Source organism: Macaca nemestrina, chromosome 9 (assembly GCF_043159975.1).
Source record: "Macaca nemestrina isolate mMacNem1 chromosome 9, mMacNem.hap1, whole genome shotgun sequence".
Lineage (NCBI taxonomy): Eukaryota > Metazoa > Chordata > Mammalia > Primates > Cercopithecidae > Macaca > Macaca nemestrina.
In genome coordinates, this window is record NC_092133.1 from 86,910,474 (window position 1) to 86,936,828 (window position 26,355).

General features: G+C 39.9%; 1 protein-coding gene across 5 annotated transcripts in view; it reads right to left on the reverse strand.

Annotated features, from left to right (window-relative positions):
- LOC105486617 (poly(ADP-ribose) glycohydrolase) overlaps window positions 1-26,355 on the reverse strand; it is a 135,586-nt gene that overhangs the window by 106,305 nt on the left and 2,926 nt on the right. For 3 of the 5 annotated variants that reach the window (XM_071069996.1, XM_071069998.1, XM_071069997.1), the window contains exons 2-6: window positions 22,016-22,082; window positions 20,126-21,112; window positions 19,043-19,230; window positions 9,650-9,768; window positions 9,439-9,522 (exon numbers count right to left, since the gene is read on the reverse strand). In XM_071069996.1, coding sequence (XP_070926097.1) covers window positions 9,439-9,522; window positions 9,650-9,768; window positions 19,043-19,230; window positions 20,126-21,112; window positions 22,016-22,082 — 1,445 coding nt within the window. Of the gene's footprint in view, window positions 1-9,438; window positions 9,523-9,649; window positions 9,773-19,042; window positions 19,231-20,125; window positions 21,113-22,015; window positions 22,083-26,355 lie in introns of all 5 variants that reach the window. The other 2 variants (XM_011749547.3, XM_071069999.1) reach the window with 1 other exon arrangement.

Below are 26,355 nucleotides of genomic sequence, written 5' to 3' on the forward strand. Positions count from 1 at the left end.
AGCACTTGAGCTCAGGAGTTTGAGACCAGCATGGGTAACATGGCAAGACCCAGTATCTCAGTCAGAAAATATAAAAAATTAGTCCAGTGTGGTGCCATGTGCCTGTGGCACACGCCTGTAACATTATACTAAAACTAAGTAAACTCTAGCAGAACTTGAGATTTTTTTCCAGCGACTCAGGAGGCTGAGGCACAAGAATCGCTTGAGCCAGTGAGGTGTAGGTTGCAGTGAGCTGAGATCGCGCCACTGCGATCTGATGTTCTATATAAGGATCCCATCTTTGTTTCCACCAACATCCATCAACTGTTCATGATTAGCAGGAAAAGTAATAATTGCAAAATAATTTCTTCTTTATGTAGTATTTTAAAGAATTTCTCAGCAAACTATTTTGAGGTTTGGATCAGTGGTTTGAAAATTTCTGTGCAAAGAAAGGAATAACAACTACAAATTGTTTTCACTGGGATAATAAATACAAATCAAACGATGGTTCATTATACTTGAAATTAAAAAAAAAAAATCAGGACAAGCGCAGTGGCTCACGCCTGTAATCCCAGCACTTTGGGAGGCCGAGGTGGGTGGATCACGAGGTCAGGAGACAGAGACCATCCTGGCTAACACGGTGAAACCCTGTCTCTACTGAAAATACAAAAAATTAGCCAGGCTTGGTGGCAGGTGCCTGTAGTCCCAGCTATTCAGGAGGCTGAAGCAGGAGAATAGCGTGAACCCAGGAGGTGGAGCTTGCAGTGAGTCGATATTGCACCACTGCACTCCAGACTGGGCAACAGAGTGAGACTCTGTCTCAAAAAAAAAAAAAAAAAAAAAAAATTCAAACTGACGTATCTGTACAAGCACTACAGATACAAGGAGTTAGCTAGGAGTAGTGACCCACGCCTATAATCCCAGCCAGCACTTTGGGAGGAAAGGCCAGGTGGATCACTTGGGCCCAGGAGTTGGAGACCAGACTAGGGAACACAGAGAAACCCTGTCTCTATAAATAAATAAAATAAACAAAATTAGTCTGGACATGGTGGCATGCACCTGTAGTCCCCGCTACTCAGGAGGCTGAGATGAGAGGATCGCTTGAGCCTTGGAAACAGAGGTTGCAGTGAGCTATGATCGCACCACTGCACTCCACCCTAGGTGATGGACCGAGACTCAGTCTCAAATTAAAAAAAAAAAAAAAAAAGTATAAGGAGTTTATATTTAGTTTTATGTTTGTATACACATAATTAACATTATACTAAAACTAAGTAAACTCTAGCAGAACTTGAGATTTTTTCCATTTGAAGAGTTTGCTTTTTGTAGTTGTGAGCCATGAGTGGTTAGTGTATTGTTGGTAATGCTGAAGGCAGGGTTGATCGCTCACTTGCTTGATACTTGCATTCAAGAGAATCTAAATTGTGTTGCGGAAGGGACTGACTGTACTCAAGGCTAACTTGAAGTATTAAAATAAGGCTGCACCTAAAACCTTCTTAGTCACACAGGATCCCTGTAACCAAAACAGTGTATGTTCCAGCTGCAGAGAGCAGACTGCTCTCAGCTTGCATAGCACCTTAGGATTGGGAAGAATATATGGATAGGGAATGGGGTGGAGAAAGAAGGATGGAAATGCTGTCATCCAGGTGACTTTAGGGTCCTAAGGAGTGGAGAAAGACGGCACTGGGAAGGTCTTCACGGATCTGTGTAGGAGTTCCTTGTAGATAAATTACTGATCCCCCATCTACTATCCCCAGTATGTAATGGCTGAATTAATATGTAATCAACTACATTGTATCTAAAGCCTTAGAACTAGTCAGGTGCTCTCCCCACTTAATACCATTTCTTACCCTGTAATCCTACCTGATCTTTAACAAACCATTAATAATTCTAAGGAAAATCTCTATTTTGTTGTGCTTTTTCGTAACTGTTTTAAATAAATCAATTGTACTGTAAAAAATAAATAAATAAAAATAAAGAGTCTGCTTTTTTTTTTTTTTTTAAGAGCCCATTAGAAGATTGAGAAACACTGTCCCCAAGGAACAAAGCCTTCAAAATACATTATGGCATAACATATCAATGTTTTCCATGTAAAGAAAAAAAACAGGAGCTACAGAAATGTATAGAAAGTTTAACAATAACTTGCAAGTGAGGAAAGAGAGAGACCCTCTCATATTGTTTTATATTCAGTACCTGTTTTAAGAAAAAAACAATGAAGTAAAGCCACAGGCAGGCAGCCCGGCACCAGGCCCAGAATCAGGCCTGGGTCTGCCTGGCCTAAACCCAGTAGTTAAAAATCAACTCATGACTTAGAAACCGATGTTCCTGACATTGTATAGAAGAACATTGTGAAACTCCCTGCCCTGTTCTGTTTCACTCCGACCACCGGTGCATGCAGCCCCATCACATACCCGCTGCTTGCTCAAATCAATCACGACCCTTTCATGTGAAATCTTCAGTGTTGTGAGCCTTTAAAAGGGACATAAACTGTGCACTCGGAGAGCTCAGATTTTAAGGCAGTAGCTTGCCTATGCTCCCAGCTGAATAAAGCCCTTTCTTCTACAACTCGGTGTCTGAGAGGTTTTGTCTGCGGCTTGTCCTGCTATATTTCTTGGTTCCCTGACCAGGAAGTGAGGTAACTGATGGACGGATGGTGGAGGCAGCCCCTTAGGCAGCTTAGGACTGCCCTGTAGAGTATCCCTGTGGTAGACTCTGGCCAGCCTGAATGAGGCGATCCAAAGAGAGCTCCCGGGTAGGCAATTGCCCCGGTGGAATGCCTCACCAGAGCAATGTGTAGCAGGCCCTCGTGGAGGATTAACACAGTGTCTGAACACCGGGAAGGAACTGGCACTTCGAGTCTGGACATCTGAAACTTGGTAAGACTAGTCTTTGGAACTTGCCCACTCCATCTGAGTGGAAGCGTGGCCTGATCACCCACGGTGTGCCTGTACTGGCACTTTTGTTCTGGTTTTGACTTGACTTGGTAAGACCAGTCTTTGGAACTTGCCCACTCCATCTGAGTGGAAGCGTGGCCTGGTCTGATCACCCACGGTGTGCCTGTATTGGCACTTTTGTTCTGGTTTTGACTTGACTCGAATTGCTGGATACTTTGGTTTTAGTTTTGACTTGGCTTAGATTTCTTGGTACTTGGATTTTGGATTTTGTGGTATTCTGATTTTAGTTTGGTATAAACGATAAAAGTGTGTGTGTGCTCTCTTTACCCGTTCTTTGTTTTGTGGTGAGTGTGTATGGTGAGTGTGGTATTTTGTCTTGAGAAAACATGGGTCAGGTGTAAAATAAGCCCATCCCACTAGGAACTATGTTGAAAAATTTTAAGAAAGAAAAAAAAAAGGGAGGAGGCAGAATTTATATTAAAAAAAATGTTCCATGGTAAATTCTTGTCCTGAAATAAACAGGTTATTTAAAAAAAAAAAAAGTTTGTAATAAGTCAAAAAGTTGAGACATGTCAAAAAATTGTGAAAGTCGTGAAAAAAAGATTATAAAAAATGTTTATGCAAAAAATATCATATAATTTAAAAGTAATAAGGCCTCCTGAGTACAGTTATATACAAGGTGTATTAAAAAAGTAAAATATATCTTTAATAAAAAGATTATAAGGAGGCATAAGAATGTGGATTTTTACCTACATTAAAAGGTTAAAAAACTGTTTTAAAAGTTTAAGCAAGTTTTAAAACGTTAATTGTAAAGCAAATTCTGTGTGTAAACACATTAAAGTTAAAAAGGTATCATCCAGTTTTTTCTGCGAACTAGACGTTAAAGTAAAAATGCAACAGGTTTTTCTTAAAACATCAACCCGCTCTTAAACAAAAATTATAAAAGGTTAAAAAGAGTCTATAAAATCTTACCTTATGGTCAAACATGAAAAATTGGATAAATAAGTCTACAAGGTTTTATTAAAATTAATAACACACTAATATAAAGGTAAAATTTAGCTTATCTGGTATAAAAATCATACAAAAAGGATTATTAATATAAAACGGTATTTAGCTTTTTTGGGTCTAAAACTAGTAAAAATAGGTGCTAAAGGAAACATTCATTTTACTAGAAGATCATAAAAGTTAAAGACTTAAAACAAACTTTGGCAATTAAGACAGCATACCAAGATGCAACAGCCTGGTTGAAATGGATCAAATATTCCATCTGCACATTAAACAAAAGCAATTGTTATGCTTGTGCACACGGCAGGCCAGAGGCCCTGACTGTCCCCCTTCCACTAAGGTGGTCCTCCAGTCAACCAGGCGTGGGCTGCATGGTAGTTCTTTTCCAGGATTCTACAGCCTGGAGTAATAAGTCATGCCAAGCTCTCTCTGCTATATCCCAAAGTCCCTGCGGGTCAGCCCCTGAGGGCCATCCAGTTTCCCCCAACACTAAGTCCACTTCGTGTCTCTCACGGCAGGAAGCAAACTTAGCATTACTTGGAGACCTGAAGGGATGCGGTGAGCTTAAGAATTTTCAAGAGCTTATCAGTCAGCCCTTGTTCATCCCTGAGCGGATGTGTGGTGATAGTGTGGTGGACCTTTACTGGGCACTCTGCCAAATAATTAGAGTGGCATTTGTGCTTTAGTTCATTTGGCTATCCCTTTCACCCTGGCATTTCATCAACAAGAGAAAAAATAATAATAATAATACATTGTAAAGTTGAGAGAAGCCCTTTATAGATCTTACAACTCTCACATCTATTTAAATGCAATTGGAACCCCGCAAGAAATACCAGATCAATTTAAAGCTTGAAATCAAATAGTTACAGGATTTAAGTCAATATTTTGGTAAATGACAGTCAATAAAAATGTAGATTAGATAAACTACATCTATTACAACCAACAATGAGTTTTTCATGAGTTAAAAAGAGTTTTCCTCATGAGTTTTTCATGAGTTAAAAAGAAAAACTCATGTCGGACGCAGCCCTGAGGCTACCTGACCTGACAAAACTCTCTACACTCTATGTGTGTGTGTGGTGGGGGAAATGGCAGTTGGAGTTTTAACCCAGACTGTAGGGCCCTGGCCAAGGCCAGTGGCCTATCTCTCAAAACAACTAGACAGGGTTTCCGAAGGCTGGCCCCCGTGTCCAAGAGCCCTGGCAGCAACGGCCCTGTCAGCACAAGAAGCAGATAAGCTAACTCTTAGGCAAAACCTAAAGTCCCCCCATGCTGTGGTAATTTTAATAAATACCAAAGGACACCATTAGCTAATAAATGCCAGACTAACTAGATACCAAAGCTTGCTCTGTAAAAATCCCCACATAATCATCGAAGTTTGCAACACCCTAAACCCCGCCACTTTGCTCCTGGTATCAGAGAGCCCAGTTAAACATAATTGTGTAAAAGTATTGGACTCAGTTTATCCTAGTGGGCCCAACCTCCGAGACCATCTTTAAACATCCAGTAGACTGGGAGCTGTACATGGATGGGAGCAGTTTCGCCAAGCCCTGCAAAGTGACTCTGAAAAAGATGATAAGCCCTGCTCCAGTCACACCCAGAAGCTGACTGGTCCACGCATGGCCGAAACACAAGGAAACTCATCGTGGGACTCATTTTCCTTAAAATTTGGACTTGTACAGTAAGGACTTCAACTGACCTTCCTCAGACTGAGGGCTGTTCCCAGTATACAGACATCAAGTTACTGAGGTAGGACACAAGACTGCTACAGTCCTATTATTTTATTTTTTTATTTTTTTTGAGACGGAGTCTCGCTCTATTGCCCAGGCTGGAGTGCCGTGGCCGGATCTCAGCTCGCTGCAAGCTCCGCCTCCCGGGTTTACGCCATTCTCCTGCTTCAGCCTCCAGAGTAGCTGGGACTACAGGCGCCTGCCACCTCGCCCAGCTAGTTTTTTGTATTTTTTTAGGAGAGACGGGATTTCACCGTGTTAGCCAGGATGGTCTCGATCTCCTGACCTCGTGATCCGCCCGTCTCAGCCTCCCAAAGTGCTGGGATTACAGTCTTGATCCACTGAGCCTGGCCAGTCCTATTATTTTATGGTTATTATAAGTGTACAAGGACTCTAAAAGAAACTTGTTTATATAATGACACCCAGTACAAAGTATGTAATCCAGGAAGTGACCAGTCCGATGTGTGCTATGACCCCTCTGAACCTCTCATAATCACAGTTTTCAAAATAAAATTAAGGAGTGGTCCTTTTCTAAGTGACACAGGTAAAGTAATAGCTTAAAAAAAAAAGGGGGGTCGCCAAAAATGTAACCTTAAAATTTGAGGCCTGGCCTGGTGCGGTGGCTCACGCCTGTAATCCCAGCACTTTGGGAGGCCGAGGAAGGCAGATCACAAGGTCAGGAGATCAAGACCACGGTGAAACCCCGTCTCTACTAAAAATACAAAAAATTAGCCGGGCGCGGTGGCAGGCGCCTGTAGTCCTAGCTACTCGGGAGGCTGAGGCAGGAGAATGGCGTGAACCCAGGAGGCGAAGCTTGCAGTGAGCCGAGATCGCACCACTGCACTCCAGCCTGGGGGACAGAGCGAGACTCCGTCTCAAAAAAAAAAAAAAAAAAATTTTGACACCTGTGCCGCTATGAATAATAAGCAGAATGGGATGGGATGCGGTTCTCTAGATTGGGAAAGAAAAGTTACACAGCAGAAAATAAGTATATCTGTCAAGAATTGTATTTATGTAAAATGTGTCAATACTGGTCTTGTGTCATTTGGGCTACTTGAAAAAAAAATTAAAAAGATCCTGTTTGGCTCCAAAAAGGAAAAGTCAGCCCCTCCTGCATGAGTGGGAGCTACAACCCTTTGGAATTGGTAATCACAAACCCCTCAGACCCAAAATGAAAAAAAAAAAAAAAAAGTAACATTAGACATTAATGAAAAAGGACTAGATCCTAGCGTAAGCATCCTAATAAAAGGAGAGGTTCAATGAGACTCTCTAGAACCAGTATTTCAGACTTTCTATGATGAATAAAATGTGCCAGTACCTGAGATTCCAGGAAAAACTAAGAATTTGTTTTTGCAATTAGCCAAACATGTAGCCCAGCCTCTAAAAGTCACTTCATGTTATGTTTGTGGAGGAAGCCTAACAGGAGATCAATGACCACGGGACGCCCGAGAATTAGTTCCTACAGACCCAGCTCCTGATGAATTCCCGGCCCAAAAGAACCACCCTGACAATTTTTGGGTTCTAAAAGTCTCAATTATTAGACAGTATTGCATAGCTAGAGAAGAAAAAGAATTCACTCATCCTGTAGGGCGGCTTAGTTGTCTTGGGCAAAAGCTGTTATAATAGTACTGCAAAAACAGTTACATGGTGGAGTTCCAATTATGCAAAAAGAAATCCATTCAGTAAATTTCCAAGGTTGCAGACTGTCTGGGCCCACCCAGAATTCCACCAGGACTAGACTGCCCCCACCAGGTTATACTGGATAGGTAGACATAGAGCCTACGCTAAGCTGCCTGACCAGTGGACAGGTGGTTATGTTATTGGCAATATTAAACCACCTTTCTTCTTACTGCCCATAAACAGGTGAACTTCTGGGCTTCCCAGTCTATGCTTCCCGTGAAAAACGAAGCATAGCCATAAATAATTAAAAAGATGATGAATGGCCCCTGAAAAAATCATACAATACTATGGACCCGCCGCTCGGGCACAAGATGGCTCATGGGGATATCAGACCCCCATTTACATGCTCAACTGAATTATACGGTTACAAGCTGTTTTAGAAATTACTACTAATAAAACTGGTCAAGGCTTGACTATTATGGCCTGGCAAAAAACAAACAAACAAACAAAACACTCAGATAAAAAATGCTATCTATCAAAATAGATTGGCTCCCGACTACTTGCTAGCAACTAAAAAAGGGTCTATAAGAAATGTAACCTTACTAATTACTGTCTACACATAGATAACCAAAGGCAAGTAGTTAAAGACATAGTTTAACATATGACAAAACTGGTACATGTACCTGTGCAAGTGTGGCACGGACTTAATCTGAGAGCCATGCTTAAAAATTAGTTCCCAGCACTAAGAGAATTTAAAACTCATAATAAAAGTTATAATAGTAATAAAAACCTGCCTACTGCTCCTTTGTTTGCTACCTGTATTTCTTCAAATGATAAAAAAGCTTCATTGCTACCTCAGTTCAACAAAATGCTTCAGCACAAGTGTACTATACGAATCACTATCAATCTACTGCACAAAAAGACATGAGTAGCAAAAATAAGAGTAAGAACTCCCACTAATAAAAAGTGTGAGTCTCCAAAGGGGGGAAATGAGGAAAGAGACAGACCCTCTCATATTGTTTTATGTTGTTTTATATTCAGCACCTGTTTTAAGAAAAAACAATGAAGTAAAACCAAAGACAGGCAGCCCGGCACCAGGCCCAGAACCAGGCCTGGGTCTGCCTGGCCTAAACCCAGTAGTTAAAAATCAACTCATGACTTAGAAACCGATGTTCCTGATATTGTACAGAAGAATACTATGAAACTCCCTGCCCTGTTCTGTTTCTCTCTGACCACCAGTGCATGCAGCCCCATCACATACCCACTGCTTGCTCAAATCAATCACGACCCTTTCATGTGAAATCTTTTAGTGTTGTGAGCCCTTAAAAGGGACATAAATTGTGCACTCGGAGAGCTTGGATTTTAAGGCAGTAGCTTGCCGATGCTCCCAGCTGGATAAAGCCCTTCCTTCTACAACTCGGTGTCTGAGAGGTTCTGTCTGTGGCTCACCCTGCTACACAAGTCTCAGTAGAAAATATTAAGAAATCTGAGAAACTATACACAACAAATTAAGTCTCTGAAAGAAAATAAAATCCATTTTCATGGATGTATAAAAAATTCTATCACTGTCTATATTTATAAAAACATTAAGATTTTCATGGCTATAGTGCCCCCCAATATAAACATATATATACATATACACACACACACACACACACACACACATATTTTAGATATTAGAAAAACAATCTAATGGTTACCCTTGCAGTCTTAAATGAAATATAACAAAAATAAATTATTGCCAAAATATAAGATTAATAAATTATTAAACTCCTAGGAGCTACATTAAGAGCAATAAAAACCAGAAAGCTTAACGTATACTTTAATCATTAGGAAACTCAGCTTCCCTTTGGGCAAATATTGCTGAAGTCATAATTCTTTCCTGATTTACTTTTAAAGATATTTCAGAAACACGATAATTTTAAAACAAAAAATAAAAGAGAAGCTTGGACTGAAGGAAATTGGATGGGGAATCAAGAAACAGAGGTATTACTCTTGGTTCTCCAAATTATTCTGTGTGGCTCCAGGCAAGTCATTTGCAACTCTCAGTTCTTCTCATTTCCTAGTAGAATGTCTCTAAGGAGCCTTCCTTAGTGCCAGGAAGCAAGCACTTTGCATCTAAAGAATGTTGCTACCTGAATCTATTAAGACCAAAAAGTCTTTGAAAGAGGAGAGGCAGGGCCCATAAAGAGGCAAGAATGGTAAAAACAATATACCTTCAAGTTTTGGGGTCGTGTAAATTTGTTGAGAAGTGCAGTCTGAATGAGCTCCCACCGGCTCCCCGCAGTTCGCTCACCATTCTTTTGGAAAAAAGAAAAACACATGAGGAAGTTATTCTAAGTTCTTTTACATCACAGAATCAAAGGTCAAACAAGCAAGTACCAAACCATTTTTCAGAGACTAAAAGAATCTCGGTTTTGTTCTTACCTCATCTTCTACTGGGTACAAATTTTGTTCTGAACAAGGCATTTTAACATGCTTGTTATCCCACGAATCTTTATAATGTGTTGGAAAAGGTTTAGGAACTTCTCCTGCTCGCAAAAGATCTACCTGAAATTGAGGGTAAACAAAATTGTCAGTGCATAAAAACTAAATTTATCTTCTATAAAATAATCCAAAGTAACCAAAGCAAATGCTGTAAAATAAAGACCAGCTCCCAGGCAAGAAATCACCAAAGAACCCTTCAGCTCTTCCCATTCCTCACCTCTATTCAATCAGGTTCCAAGTCACCAGACACAGTACATATCCTAGCTCCATACTCCCTAGGAATCCTTCCTTGCCTCAGCTTTTACTAAGTGCTTCCTATCCTTCTGCCTAACTCCAGCTGTTGCTAGACACATCCAGCCCCCATAAAACCCTTATCCTCACTTTGGAATAACATTATCTTTCTAAGGAACTCCCAGGTTTCTAATGCTATAATGCCTATACTCTGATTATGTCATCCTGATTTTCATATACTTTCTTATCAAAACACTATTCATTCCAAACAAGTCTTAAACACTTAAAATTCCTTAAACATAGCAAATTCATTTTCATATCTACATCCCTGTATACATACTACTAGTGGCCTCTCTTTTTAATACCACTACTACCAATTGCCACCTCCCCCACTGTATCTGGTTAAATCTCTATTGTCACCTTCACAGCTCTGCCAAATTTTCATTACCTTTATGAAGTCTTCAGAACCTTCAAAGTAGGCAGCTATTTATCTTGTTTTGTTAGATTATTATCATGCTAGAGCACACTTGTTTTCTTTCCCTCATTAGATCCCAAACTTCCTGAAAATAACCATATTAACTTTGTATTCTGAATACGTAAACTAGAATCTGGCATGTATACATGTGTATGCACATACGTGCAAATATATATGTACACACATATGCTACTACAGTAACTATTAAGTAAAAGTTTGAGGAAATGTTACAGTAGGTAGCCAGTCAGACATGAGCAGGGCAGGACAGGGCTCCTACCACCACCGGGAATGTCAGACAACCTTCAAGAGATGCACGGGCAGCTGTGAAACTGCCTCTCTAAAATAACTGGATGCAGCTGGCGCCAGGGAAAGGAGTCACCCAATAGATAGAAAAATCTGAAATTGGTGATCAGCAGCTTCCTGTTAAGATCTTAGGAGCTGGGCAAGCCAGCCCCAGCATGTGTACTAGGAAGCAAAATGGCAAAAGTTTAACTGGTATATGACCTTATAAGAACACTTGACTGGTAAGGGAAGAATACCTCAAGCGAGCATGTGTACAACTCCAGTAATTACACTGCGCATGCAGACAGCCCATCTCAAGGGAAGAATCAGGGGAGAAGGGGACATAACCCCCTGGAAGCATGCCAACATATAAAATCTCAAGTCAAAGGTCAAACTATGTACTTGATCTCTCAAGTCGCTTGCTTGGCCCTTTTCCAAGTGTATTTACTTCCTTTCATTCCTGCTCTAAAGCTTTTTAATGAACTTTCACTCCTGCTCTAAAACTTGCCTTGGTTTCTCATTCTGCCTTATGCCCCTCAGTCAAATCCTTTCTTCTAAGGAGGCTAGTATTAGCATTGCTGCAGACTCATATAGATTTGCCACTGGTAAGAGAAAGAGATTATGGTTTAAAGTTTAACATTATGCCTATTCTGGATATTATATATAAAAGAAATCACATAATATGTGGCCTTTTGTGTCTGGGCTTTTTCGCTTAGCATAATGTTTTCAAGAGTAATCCATGTGGTAGTATGTATGAGTACTTCACTGCAGAGTATAATCACATAAATAAATATATAATTTCACTTGTAGTATGTTATGAATATGAGGAACATTGTGTTATGAGACCAGCTCAGATTTAGTTTATCTGGTAAACTTAGGTAAAGCTTCCTTGAGGAATGGTAACTGAGCTTAACTCTAAAGGAAAAAATTAACAAGGAAAAGGGTGAAACAAAAATAAAATTCTAAGCCCCCCAACCAACTGAATGGACCCCTCCCTCAGTCAAGGGCATTCTAAAGCAAACCCAAAACACTAGTTCAGGCCATGATGGGAACAGGTGGTTGGACATGCTTCATTATACCTTCCTCCCTTTGAAATTTAGACATGACTGACCAGCATTAACATTAAAACAGGTACCTTAAGACTGACAAGGCAGACTCTTTATAGCAATTAAGATACCAACATGACAGATACCAGGCCCTGAAAGAAACAGAAATACTTTACTCTAAAATATATTCCTTTGAAGTATTTTGAAATAGCCCCGCTAAACTGTCTCTTATGGGGAAAATCTACATTCTGTAGAGCAAGGGTCCCAAACTCCCCGGAATGCAGATAGGCATGGACTAGCAGTTTATGGCCTGTTAGGAACTAGGCCGCGTAGCAGGAGGTGAGTGAGGCTGACCTCTGCCTCCTGTCAGGTCAGTGGCAACATTAGATTCTCATAAGGGCAAGAAGCCTATTATGAACTGCGCATGTGAGGGATCTAAGCTGCACACTCCTTATGAGAATCGAACTAATGCCTGATGATCTGAGGTGGAATAGTTTCATTCTGAAACCATCCCCTAACCCATGGAAAAATGGTCTTCCATAAAACTGGTCCCGGTGCCAAAAAGTTGGGGACTGCTGCTTAGAGAATCCCCTTCCGTTTCCAGGTCTTCCCTGATCCAGTCCAGGAGAGAAGTAATGAAGTGTCTGATAAGAGCTCTGAAGCCTGTTATCTACAAGCATCATCTGCATGATAAAACTTTGGTCTTTAGAAACCCTTCTTAACCCAGACATTCCTTTTTCTATTGATTTCAGGTCTTTAGATAATAACTCTCTTAACCAACTGCCAAGCAGAGAATCTATGACCTGGAAGCCCCTTTCGAGTTGTCCTGCCTGCTGGACAAAATCAATATGCATCTTACATGTATTGAGTGATGTCTTATAGCTCTCTAATACATATAAAACCAACCTGTAGCCTGACTACCTTGGGCACACATACTCAGGATCTCCTGGGGCTGTGTCACAGGCCAAAGGTCACTCATATTTGGCTTAGAATAAATTTCTTTAAATATTTTACAGAGTTTAACTCTATTCATCAACATTCCTTAAAAAGGGAACAACTATGGAAAGAAGACTGTCAAATAGACAGCTTCATAAAGACATCTGCTGAGACAGAGCAGGGAGCTCTCTTACGGGCCTGCTGGGGTGCCCTCAAGCAAGGAAATAAAAGAAAATCTCAAGTCCTTTTGTTAGGAGTAATGCTCAAAATCCTAAGGAAATTGAACACTCAAATAAAGGATTCTTAGCAAAGCAATTTTACTTCTGCGCAGGAGTGCCTCCTTGGCCAGTCGCCATGAGAGCACACCTGAACAAAGGGGCACAAGAGCCTTTATTCCTGACGCAAGTCCTGCCTCTGTACCCTTTCCCTATTGGCTGGGGTTGGGTCGTACAATCTAAACTAATCCCAGTTGGCTAAACGTTTGATTTTTTTAGATAGGCGGGCATGTGAAAGAAAGCGGAGAGGAAAGGGGAAGGCATGTCTGTAATGAGCTAGAAAGTTAGTTCTCTTTCCAAATAAGGAAAGGAATGTGAGCTGATATTGATAATGCTTGGTACTGTGGCATGCCTGGGCATCTAATAAAGGCAAAAAGGAAAAAAGGAGAAAAAGAAAAAAAAGGGAGGGGAGTACTATGAATTAAAGAATAAACGATTGATCAGGTTATTTGAAGAGAAACCTCATCATATCCCAAACTTCAAGGGAAATTCCAGGCACCTAGCTAGACTTGAGAAGTAAATGAGCCACCAGATTAGCAAGGAGGTAATAACAGCTTAAACCAATAGCCTCTCATGGAAGTCAGAGCCACAAGATGTGTTGCTCCCTATAGAAAATAAAGATAACATCTTGACAAAGGTCTCTGAATTATTTTTCAGAAACTCAGACTCGGCCAAATGGAAAATGCTAACCACCATCACATAAGGGGGAACTGAAGACTGAACTCTGATTGACGTTCTTTGTTCTAAATTTCTTCCTGAGGGGCCTGGAGACAGTGACACCCACGTGCCAAACCTTAACATTCTTTTCTGCTGATCCCAAGTTTCTAGACAAAGCCTTAGTTCCTTAACCAATCGCAAATCAAAGAATCTCTGAATTCTGCCACCCCACCTCAAGATATCCTGCCTTTTGGGACTAAACCAACATATAACCCCCACATATTGATGTATGATTTTGCCAGTAACTTCTGCTTTCCTAAAATATATCTCTACCTTAAAAAAATCTTGCTTGTATGCCACTGGGGAGGTCAAGTTTTAAGCAATAGCTATCCTATTCTACTTGCTTGGTGCCCTGCAAACAAACACCCTTATTTCTCTTGCTACAGATGTCAGTGTCGGTGTTTGGCTTTACTGCACTGGAGTGCACCCAGGTTCAGTTTAGTAACACTGCAACTTAAGAAAAATAAACTGGGCCGGTGGCTCATGCCTGTAATCCCAGCACTTTGGGAGGCCGCGGGCAGATCACGAGGTCAAGAGAGCAAGACCAGAGACCATCCTGGCCAACATGGAGAAACCCTGTCTCTACTAAAAATACAAAAATTAGCTGGGAATGGTGGCGCATGTCGGTAGTCCCATCTACTTGGGAGGCTGAGGCAGGCGAATCACTTGAACCCGGGAGGCGGAGGTTGCAGTGAGCGGAGATCAAGCCACTGCACTCCAGCCTGGCGACAGAGCGAGAATCCTTCTCAAAAAAAAAAAAAAGAAAAAAGAAAAAGAAAAGAAAAAGAAACCTGTGAGCTATCTATATAGGTGATCATTAAAACCACAAGGGTGGGTGAGACGAACCAGAGAGAGAGAGAAGAAGAAAGGACCTACGAAAACGGCTTGAGGAACTCCAACAACACTTACTGGTCACACACAGAAGAACAGCCTAAAAGGAAAATAAGATTTGGCTAAGGAGGAAGAAATTTAGGATTATATTGTGTCACGGAGCCAAAGGATGAGTATATTCCAAAGAGAAAAGAAATGTCTATAGTGTCAAATGTGGCCAGGCACAGTTGTTCACATCTGCAATCTCAACACTTTGGGAGGTTGAGGCTAGAGGATCACTTGAGGCCTGGAGTTCAAAATCAGCCTGGGCCAACATAGCTACAAATTTAGAAAATTAGCAGGTGTGGTGGCACATGCCTGTAACCCCAGCTACTCAGGAGGCTGAGGTGGGAAGATTGCTTGAACCTAAAAGTTGGAGGCTAGCCAAGATCACACAACTGCTACTGCAATCCAGCCTGGGTGACAGAGTGAGATCCTGTCTCTTAAAAAAAAAAAAAAAAAAAAAAAGAAGGCCAGGAACAGTGGCTCACACTTGTAATCCCAGCACACTGGGAGGCCCAGGCAGGTGATCACCTGATCTCAGGAGTTTAAGACCAGCCTAGCCAACGTGGCAAAACCCCGTCTCTATTACAAATACAAACATCAGCCGAGCTTGGTGGTATGCACCTGTAGTCCCAGCTACTTGGGAGGCTGAGGTAGGAGGATCGCTTGAACCCGGGAGGCAGAGGTTTCAGTGAGCCGAGATCGCACCATTGCACTCCAGCAGCCTGGGTGATAGAGCAAGACTTCATCTCGGAAAAAAAAAAGGTCAACTGTGACAGAATCAGCAGTTATGCTGAAAGTATTTTCACCCTCATAAGAACGTCCTAAAGGTGATTTTCTAAAGATGTTCCATATCATCTGATAAAACAGCATAGGTACCAGTTGAGCTTCACACAAAGGGGAACATACAGGTAATATGCTTTGTGTGTGGCTCTGTGTGTGTTTGCATGCATGCACACATGCATGTGTTTGTTGGAAATTGACCACTAAGTGAAATTTCAGATTGCCTTACCTTTCTAAAGCTAAATGTTGGCTTTATTTTATTTTATTTTTAAGAAACAGGGTCTTACTCTGTCATCCAGGCTAAACTGCAGGGCTCAAGTAATCCTCTCGCCTTAGCCTCATGAGTAGCTAGGATTACAGGCCTGTGCCACCATGCCTGGCTAATTTTTTAACTTTTTGTACAGTTAAAAATGTACAGACTATGTACATTGTACTATGTTGCCCAGGCTAGTCTTGAACTCCTGGCCTCAAGCAATCCTCCTGCCTTGGCGTCTTAAAGTGCTGGGATTACAGGTGTGAGCTATCGTGCCCAACTGTCATTTTACTATTTCAAATTCTGTAACTATTAACATCTGAAATCTTAATAACTAAACACTGCTATTAAGTAACTGTTAATTACATTTATATCTTATTATTATATTCAGGAATAAGAATCTAGAAGAAAATACAACAAATTGTTAAACTCTGGGAATAGGACTGAGAGATGGGTTTTCTGAGTTACATGCTTTCATATGATAGTTGCATATTTTTTACAATAATCTTGCTTTACTGTTGTAATAAAAGATTTTAAAAACCTGAGGGTCACTGGGTACCTAAGAAAGAAACGTTAACTACAGAGATTAAATAATGATGGCATAGGATGGTTGGGGTTTTCCTTGTGGGAGGGTGGGAGAGAGAAGGAGGAGAAAAAAGCTAAAAACATCACTTAACACCCTCTGTCAATCTTTTCTCCAGTTCCTCACCTTTAACATTATCTCAGTAATCTAGACTAAGAACCTTAATTTTACATGCATTATCAACAACTCCTTTTTATCACTCATATTTAAGAATTCACCATATTCTATCAATTTTACCTCAAAACAATGCAGCCTTCTATTTTCTTTTTTATCCCTAGGATTATTATCTCAGTGATTTTCAAGCTTTTTAAAACAGCAGAATCCTTTTTTTCCCCTAAGAAATTTGACATAAAGTCAGTTAAAGTCACACCAAAGCTATTTTTAGAAATACAGTTTTTGGTAGAGCGCGGTGACTCACGCCTGTAATCCCAGCACTTTGGGAGGCCGAGGTGGGCGGATCACCTGAGGTCGGGAGTTTGAGATCAGCCTGACCAACATGGAGAAACCCTGTCTCTACTAAAAATACAAAATTAGCTGGGCGTGGTGGTGCATGCCTGTAATCCCAGCTACCTGGGAAGCTGAGGCAGGAGAATTGTTTGAACCCGGCAGGAGGAGGTTGCCGTGAGCCAAGATTGCGCCACTGCACTCCAGTCTGGGCAGCAAGAGCAAAAAACTCTATTGAAAAAAAAAGAAATACAGTTTTTATAGTAACTTTTACTTACTCTAATATCAGTAAGTGATGACAAGACAATTTTAAATACAAAGTTAGAAATTAGGAGTTAGGGATGAGAGTTAAAGCTTACATCAATCTACCATTTAGTTTACATTTATCTCTCTCACACATTATCTGATTCACGCACCTATACAGTTGCAAATGGTAACATTTTACATACTATTTTGATATTAAGCTAACTCTTCAGATAAACGTAGCAAGGGAACCTTGGCTCTATGGTCTACACAAAAATGGGTTATCTTGGCAAAAACAGCTGGCTCAAATGTGGAATTAAGCATCTTCAAATTTGATTGTGTAGTTCTTTTTTAACAAGTTTTTCACTGTTAAAAATATAATTTAGAAATGAAATTTGCATCAAACTTCAGAAGAACCCTTGAAGCAGCTCTATGTAGCACAATTCGGTACATACTGTTGCCTTACTTACCTCTTATCTGGGCTCTTACATTACCTCTCCCGGCTCCCAGTGTATCCTCACTTGTTTTCCTTACATGTAGCTGTCTGATTAATCTTGCTACAGCACAAATACTGTCTGCACAGACATGACTTAAGTCTGGTTCCTGGCACTTGAAGCTCTCTGTCATATGAACCCAATCCAATTTTCAAGTCTCTTCCTCATTCCCCACCCAAATTCCACACTACAGCAAAGGCACTGCTTTCCACTTCTGAAAAAGATAGTTTTCAACCACACAGCCTGTTCTTATCAATCTTATATATCTGTCTGGAAGTCTCCTATCTTACTAACTCCACCTCAGAAAGTTACGCTCATCTTTTAGAGCTCAGCTCAAACCCCGTAACTCTGCTCAATGTTACTTGCACCTCTAAATATGCTAAGGAATTCTGAATTTCAAAATAGTTAATCACATCTACACTAAATTGTATGTTAAGAGGGATCACATCAATTTTTTTAGTACTGCACGTGAAATCTATATAAAACCTGACTAATAAATGAGATGAATGTTTAAAACTACCCAGCGAGTGATGGCAATCTAAAACTGGATTATGGTGATGGTCACATAGCTCAATAAATGGACTCTATCACCAAATTGAGCACTTAAAATGGGTGAATTTTTACATACCTCAATGAAATTGGTTTTTAAAAGCAAGAACACACAGAAAGTATAAAAGAGGTAACTAAGAACTAGGAGAAGCAGGGAAGGAGGTTTAATTATTTAATATGTACAGAGTTTCTGTTAGTGTAGTGTTATGATATTCACATTGGTTTTTGTCCAGGTTCTTGGCTTGTAACTCCCATAAAATGTTAGTATTTTGTTATGTTTTGTTACAATGTTGTTATAATGTTTTAATATAATGTTAAAACAAAGACAGTAACAGCCCTTTCCCAAAAGAAACCCCCTTCTTGCCTGGGGACTAGACTGCCATTGTAGAACTAACAAAGTAGGCACAAGATTAGAAATTATGGTTTAGGGGTCGTGCAGCTGGGGGCTACAAGATTCCGACCCTCCCTAAATTGCTAAGATCAGTGCTTGGGTATTTTGCAGACCCTGCACTTGATGGATCAGTTGGCACCTGGACCCAGATGGATAAACTGGCTCATTTGATCTTGTAGTCCCCACCCAGGAACTGATGCAGCACAAGAGGACAGCTTCAACTTCCCATTATTTCTTCTTGTGACCCAACCAATCAGTACTCTTGACTCACTGGCCTTCCCCAACCCACCAAATTACCCTTAAAAACTCTGACCTCCGAATGCTCGAGGAGACTGATTTGAGTAATAAGAAAACTCTGGTCTCCTGCAAAAAAAAAAAAAAAGGCACAACTGGATAATGATTTAAGGACACTAAACTATGCGTAACTTTGAAATTTAGGGATGAATGCAGGATTGTGCAGTGGGTACACAATACTATCAACTGAGTAAAAAGACAGAAAAAGAATCCAATGAGGTTTCTTAAAAATACTGGAAAAAAAATCTTCACCATCAGCTGACAATGATTGCTAATGATTGCTAATTTGTTAGGTTCTATATTAAGTAGGTTATCATTACATCGTTCCATACTGTAGGATTCTCAGTATTTTATATATGCAGAAAACAGAAGAACTTTCTAAGCCTTGGTCTGCTTCTCACTTAATAAATATCACAATAAATGAGGACTTCCAGTCTTCTCTCATGATAGATAAGAGGTGCTACCTACCCGAATAGTTACTGTGTGATTGGCAGATGGTCTCAAGAGAGGCAGCCGGATCCCACATTGAGGCATTCTTCTCATTTCCTCAATGGGAGTTCCAAGCCACTTCTTATCTGGAGAAAGGTGAGGCGGAACGTATTTAGGGATCTTCCTTTCTGTTCTTTGATGTTTGGTTTCGCATTGTTCTTTTCTAAGGTCAAGACAAATGTATTTAGTCACAAATTATTTGCTGTTTTAATTCCCTTAGATACACAAGCACAAAACTTACCCAGATGTTATTGTTTAAAGTATGCCATACTTGGTCACTCATTTCATTATGTTTTATATTTATAATCAACAGAAAAACTTATAAAGCTTATAAAACTCAAGAGCTTATTTTTAACAGTCTGTGGAAGAAAGTTCCAAACACATGTAAATCACCTTCTCAAAACAGAAATGAGTCATGGTTCACAGTATCATCTACACAGTAATCTTCAATGAAGTGAACTCACTATTGCATGCTGATTGCACTATCTCATGAAACTCAGATCACAGAAATCATGGATGGGATTTAAGATTCCATATGGGGTAATGGCAAAATATAAGCTTTGTAATATGATACACCTGGATTTAAATCCCAGCATTACCACTCAGAAGGCGCATGATTCCAGCGAATTCTCTAACCCAAACCTCAGTTTTCTCATTTAGTGAGTATAATACCATCTGTCTGCCTTCACGGCATTAAACAGTGTAAAAAAAAAAAAAAAAAAAAAGTGTAATACACAATGGCCTACAAGAATGTCTGGCTGAAGAAACAGTAGCTACTATCAACCTAGTATTTTCATGTTCTAGTAATTCCCATAAATACCAAAAGGAAGCTCATGAAACTAAAAATCTGATTTCTAATACTCATTTTATTTCTTGTTTTCTGTTTCTAGCCTTTTTAGAGTTTAAACTTTGGAGTCTAGGTTTAAATTTCGCATAAGTAGTTACCAAGAAACAAAACCATTTTTTTGCTTTACTAGAAATCATAGCTTCGTTAAACTCCCTTACAAAACTATAAAGCATATTATGCTATTGGAGAGATATTCCTCACAGAAAATTACCTTCTGTCCTCTGCTTTGGGCAGTCTCATGAAATGATCTGTGATTTTAGAATCCTTTCTTCCATGTTGCTTGGAATTTCTGCATTCTACATTCAGGCTAGAAATATTTCCAGGTAGTTTAGCATTTAAATCATTCATTCCAGTGCGACTCTCTCCTCCTTCAAATTGGAAATGTAATCTAACTTCACCTCCCTTAGTAGAATACCGTTTCCTAAACTCAATGTCAGCGTCTCTTGCTTGGAACCTTGAAGGTTTAATTGTTGTTTGGGAGGAACTACCATCTTCTTGTTCATCAAAACCCGGACTTGTCTCCTCATCTGCTTCTGAGTCTTGACAACTATTTTTAGAATTATCCACATCCATCGGTGACTCGGGTTCACTTTCCTTCTCAAATGGAGGAGAATTTCCTAGGCAACTTTCTTGTCTACTCAATTTGTTGTCATTTTTTGGTCCAATACCAACATCCTCAGAGCCAGCATCTGACAATGGACTCTCTGGCACGACGTCTATCTCCTCTTGCTGACAACTTGCACAGTCTTTCCCAGGATGGCAAGACTTGCTGCACTTCTGGTGGCTTCCGGCTTCTCTGGCCTGTTCATCTTCTGTAGTCTGCTTTGCATTTACAAGCTTTACCGTTGTGAGAAACTCTTGATTGTCTCTATTTTCTTCACTATCTGTGTCACTGTGATCATCATTTTGAGGTGACCGATCAATGTTAGCATTACTAAACTGCTCTGGTACCAGGGTTAGTGTCTGAGGCTCACTTTCCAAAAGCTGCTCCGTGTGTTTCCCTTCATTTTGCCACTTACACATTGCTGCAGTCTGATGCTGGTTCAAATACTGTGTACTTTTTTCAGTGGGTGACTTATCAAGACTTAGCTGAGAAACATTTTCTAATTTTTCTACATTATGTTGGTAAAAGTTATCTTTTTGTACAGAACTCATCATGGATTCTATTCTCGTATTGTTGTTTTCTTTACTATCCAAACTACAAGAGAACAGAAAGAACTAAAAACAACTTATAATACAAAAAAGTCACTTATCCAATCATACCCCCAGTGTCACAGCAGTAATTAAACTCCCTTTAGTTACCTGAGCACACACGTCTTCCATGACTCCATGCCTTTGCATGTGCCCCAACGCCCTCCCTGCAGCTGCGTATCTGGCAAACACTTGCCTTTCCTTCAAGTCATAAATGTCACTCACTTCTCTATGCAGTCTTACTTTAGGGACCAAAAGTAAAGTTGAACATTTGTTTCTTCTACACACTAACCACCACTGTGCCTTGCTCATACCTTTACTATTGCATCCATCACACTAGGCAGTAAGTATGTGTTTTTGTGTGTGTGGCCACTGCTACACTGTAAGTATCTTAAAGACACAAACTGGCCGGGCGCAGTGGCTCATGCCTGTAATCCCAGCACTTTGGGAGGCCGAGGCGGGTGGATCACGAGGTCAGGAGATCGAGACCATCCTGGCTAAACCTGGTGAAACCCTATCTCTACTGAAAATACAAAAAATTAGCCAGGCGTGGTGGCGGGCGCCTGTAGTCCCAGCTACTCGGGAGGCTGAGGCAGGAGAATGGCGTGAACCCAGGAGGCAGAGCTTGCAGTGAGTCGAGATCTCGCCACTGCACTCCAGCCTGGGCGACAGAGCGAGACTCCATCTCAAAAAAAAAAGACACAGACTATTCCTGTCTCATCTCGGTATTTCAAGTATACAGGACCGTCCCTGACACAAAGGACTCTCTAAAAAATTACTTTTAAGGTGTTTGAATTAACATAGATAAAGGAGAATAGAAAAGCATGAACAAAGAAAGAAAATACTAAAGCAACAAGATAAAACATCCATGTATTATTATTCATTTCTCCATATAGGAATGTCTCTATACCTTTCTGATTCCGCTGTCTTGATTCCTTTAGTGTCCATCCAACTGGTAATAGTCTTTTGTTTGAAAACTATAAAAAAAAATGTATATTCATACATTCCTTCAAACAGAAAACATATACAGCATATTATACATGCAAGGAACTATGCTAGGTTTTACAGGTTAAACAAAAAATTAATAACTCAAGTATTTGCCCTCAAGTAATACCAGTGAGATAGGAACATAAATGTTAATACATATGACACAGGGTAGAAAATGAGTGGTGCCTAAGAGAGTTGGTATGGCCTAATGGATAACAGCATAGGCTATGGAATCAGAACATTTGCATTCAAATCCTGATTCTCCCATTAGCTTCCTAAGTTACTCTGTGAGGGGTCATTTCTCCGTATCTTAGATCCCTCATTCGTAAACGTGCAAAATAACTATCTCTCATGAGACAAGGCTTAATTTAAGTAAAAACAGTTTATATAAAGTGTTTAGGGCATTATCTGGTTTATGCTTAGTAAATGTTGATTCTTAATTATCATTATTATTAAAAGAGGTCCCGATAAAGGAATTAAGGTTATTTCCCAGGAAGACACTACTTTGGTGAATAGGAGAAATTGGGGCATAATCGGTAAGATTTCTTTGGAAAAGGTAAGGCTTGAATTATGCCTTGAAACGTAAACATGCAGTCACATAAAAAGAAAATTATAAGCAAAGGCACCAATATCGGGGAAATATAAAGAACTTAAAAAGAAAGCAAAAGAAAATATGGTTGAAAAGTCAGCCAGGATCATATCATACAATAGAATCTTGAATGACCCACAAAGAGAAGTACAAAAAAATGTGTTGAAAGATATGATTCCTCTCATCTAGGAGGCTCACAGTCATGCATGACAGCCTGGAGGATAAATCTGAGGGGCAAGAGTGAAGAGCTTATTGCCAGAAACCAGGGAGAAAGCTACTAGTCCAGGTCAGTGGTTCCTAAACTATTTGGATCATCAGAAAGCCAGCCACACTGAATCAGAATCTATACGTGAGTAGGATGAAGGCATGAGGGGAGCTGGAATCTTTTTTTTTTTTTTCCAAAAGTGATTTTGATAATCCACTAGATTGAACAGTGACTGGCCAAGAACATAAACTAGTCCTTGTGAGAGTAGTAGAAGTGAGGAGAGTCATTACAGACTTCACAATAAGAGGGGAAGTTAAAAGTGACTTTAAGCTTTGGGCTTGAGAGACTTGAAAAATGATGACAGCCTTAAGTAGAAATATGGAATATAAGAGAATTGTGTTTAGGGAAAAAGCATGATTAGGTCGATTCTGCCTATACTAAATTTGAGATGCCAAAGAAGTAACTAGATAGAAAACAATATCACTACTTCTGGCTTCCTAGGGTTTCCTTCCCAACACACCAGCAGATAGTAGCAACAGTAGAATTGATAGCTCAGGAGAGGGAGATGCAGTATAAATAAATACAAGCCACATTTTATATAATCATTAGAAGTAAGTATGCTGTCAAAATTTAATATATTGAATAGGGATTAAATGTACATCATATTTTAGTATCAGAAATAAAATCTTAAACATTCGCAAATGTTTAAGATTTGAGATACTCACTAAATTGAATGTAAGAATCTTAGCACACTAAGTCACAGGATCTTTCTTATTTACCTACCTCTCCTCAAACACCATATTGAGCAAAACAGATGCAGGCTCAAACAGACGAAAATCAATGGTTTATTTTTCATTGAGATAATGGCATAATCAAAATACATTTCAGATGGGGAGAATTTTATACCAGAAAAATATTCAATGCTATATAATCTTTACCTTCCACAAAATACTTATAATCCAACTAGTAAAAATCTTTGATTAGTGTTTCAAAAATAGTTTCTATCACAAAAAAGTAATCATGCATAGTGATTTCTTATTGTTAAACACCATTACTTCAATGATTTTATTTAGCATTTCTGCAGCAGATCAGGCTTCAGAGAAAAAATGAGCCTCAGTCAGAGGGAGTAAGAGGATAAACCATCTGATTCTGAAACTTTTTCTATAGTTCTGTATTCTCTATTTATTTTCTTTATATCAAATACAGCAAGTATAGTTTAGAAAATCCTCAAATTGGGCCGGGCACGGTGGCTCACGCCTGTAATCCCAACACTTTGGGAAGCCAAGATGGGCTGATCACGAGGTCAGGAGATCGAGACCATCCTGGCTAACACGGTGAAACCCCATCTCTACTAAAAATACAAAAAATTAGCTGGGCGTTGTGGCGGGCGCCAGTAGTCCCAGCTACTCGGGAGGCTGAGGCAGGAGAACGGTGTGAACCCGGGAGGCGGAGCTTGCAGTGAGCTGAGATCATGCCACTGCACTCCAGCCTCGGAGACAGTGTGAGACTCCATCTTTAAAAAAAAAAAAAAAATCCTCAAATTGCAAACCAGTAATATGCCAAAACATTCATTTTTTGAGTTGGTTTAGAAGTTAAAACATCTTTTTTCCATAAATATAAGGATTAATGTTAAGATGCAATGACTAGGTTCCTAAAACACACACGAAGCACATACTCCAGTGATAAGTCTACAGAACCTAAAGACTGCACACATCATTTCATGAAAAACCAGGAGTGTTCCAGTGATGGTGAGGAAGAGAGCTCTCTCCTGTAGCCCTGACCCTGAGAATGTGTTTTCTCTCCAGTTTCAGGTTTCCTGAAGCCTGAGGAAGGGATGAAGGAGGAAAAGCAAGAGGTGAGGAACCAGTATCTTCTGCTAATAAAACATTGATCAGTCCTTCTTAGGGCCTCAGAGAAAAGACTGCTTACTGCTCTTTGCAATATCACTACTTCTGGCTTCCTAAGGTTTCCTTCCCAACACACCACAGGACTGTGTCAGAGCTTTATCCCTCTTACTCCTGAAGCATAAAATGATGCTTTCCAGGTTTCCTGTGAATTTTAACTAGAAATAGTCACAACAAGGCAAAAAGAGTGGCAATAAGAAGTGACGAAGATACAAGATCTAGAGTCAGATCATCTTGGATTGAGATCTTTGTTCAGTCACTTACTAGTACCATCTTGGTCAAGTTGCTTCACTTTGTTAAGCCTTTATTTACTCACCCAGAAAATGAAGCTAACACCACCTACTTCTAAGGGTTATGTTGATCAATTAAAATGCAAAAATTAGAGAAAATATTGTGTTCAGTCTCACAAAACACTCAACAAATATGTTATCTCCCGACATTTCCACCCAGTCTTTTTTTTCCCCACTGAGATCAGTAATTCTTCAACTTTGACTTCACACCATTTACATTTATTCTCATCAGTAACATTACTCAGTAACCAGTGTATTTTAATCAGCAGGTCATTCAATTAACAGCTATAGATACAGCCAAAAGGCACAAAATGCAATAACATTCACCTACATTTCAAAGGCACGCTCCACTTTCACAAAAAGTCCATAGCAACACATCTGGATAAACCCTTTATCATCACAATGTGAATAACATCCTGAGTTCTGCCAATATGCAGGTTTGCAGATTTTTTTTTTTCTTTTTTCAGAAGTGGGGTCTCGCTATGCTGCTTAAGCTGGACTAGAACTCCTGGGCTCAAGTGATCCTCTTGCCTTAGCCTCCCAAGTAGCTGGGACTACAGGTGCATGTCACCATGCCCAGCAAAATTTGCGATTTCAGTCAATATAAGAAACGTGCCCAGGAGGATAAATAATGTAAAATTTAAAGATACTGAGTAAATATCCATTTCTCTACCCCACCTACTTGTCCTAAGATAATTATGTATAAAAATTTAAATACCAAGTTCCTAAAGGAATCCCAAAAATTCAAACAATGGGCTTTTGATACAAATATAGTCTTTGAACATTGTTAACTGGTGTCCTGTCCCAGGTATATAGAAAACATTTAAACACGTGAAATACAGCCCCAAGTATTCATTTGGTACCTCTTCTGCAGAAATCTAAAGATCCAACCAGTGAGGACTGACTGTCCTCACCCCTATTGCAACTAACTCCTCCTTCTTTACATGAAAATAAGGTTAATGAAACCACAAATTATCCAGTCACAGGGGCTGACGTACACCTGAACAACACCTGAAGTTCACCTTCAGTTCCCTCTCCCCTATACCAAGTTCTCTGAAATCTACATCCTAAATTTTAAATCCATCCCTTTCGTATACCCTTTAAACACATCACTTACTAGACAACTGCCATGTTTCTTGCAACTAGTCTCCCTGTCTATAATCTTGACTATCCAGTGTTCTACAAACTACAAATGACCAGTCAATTTTCAATGAAATAACACAGACAATACAAGAATGCATCACACATAGTAAAGTTAAGTATTATTTCATGGAG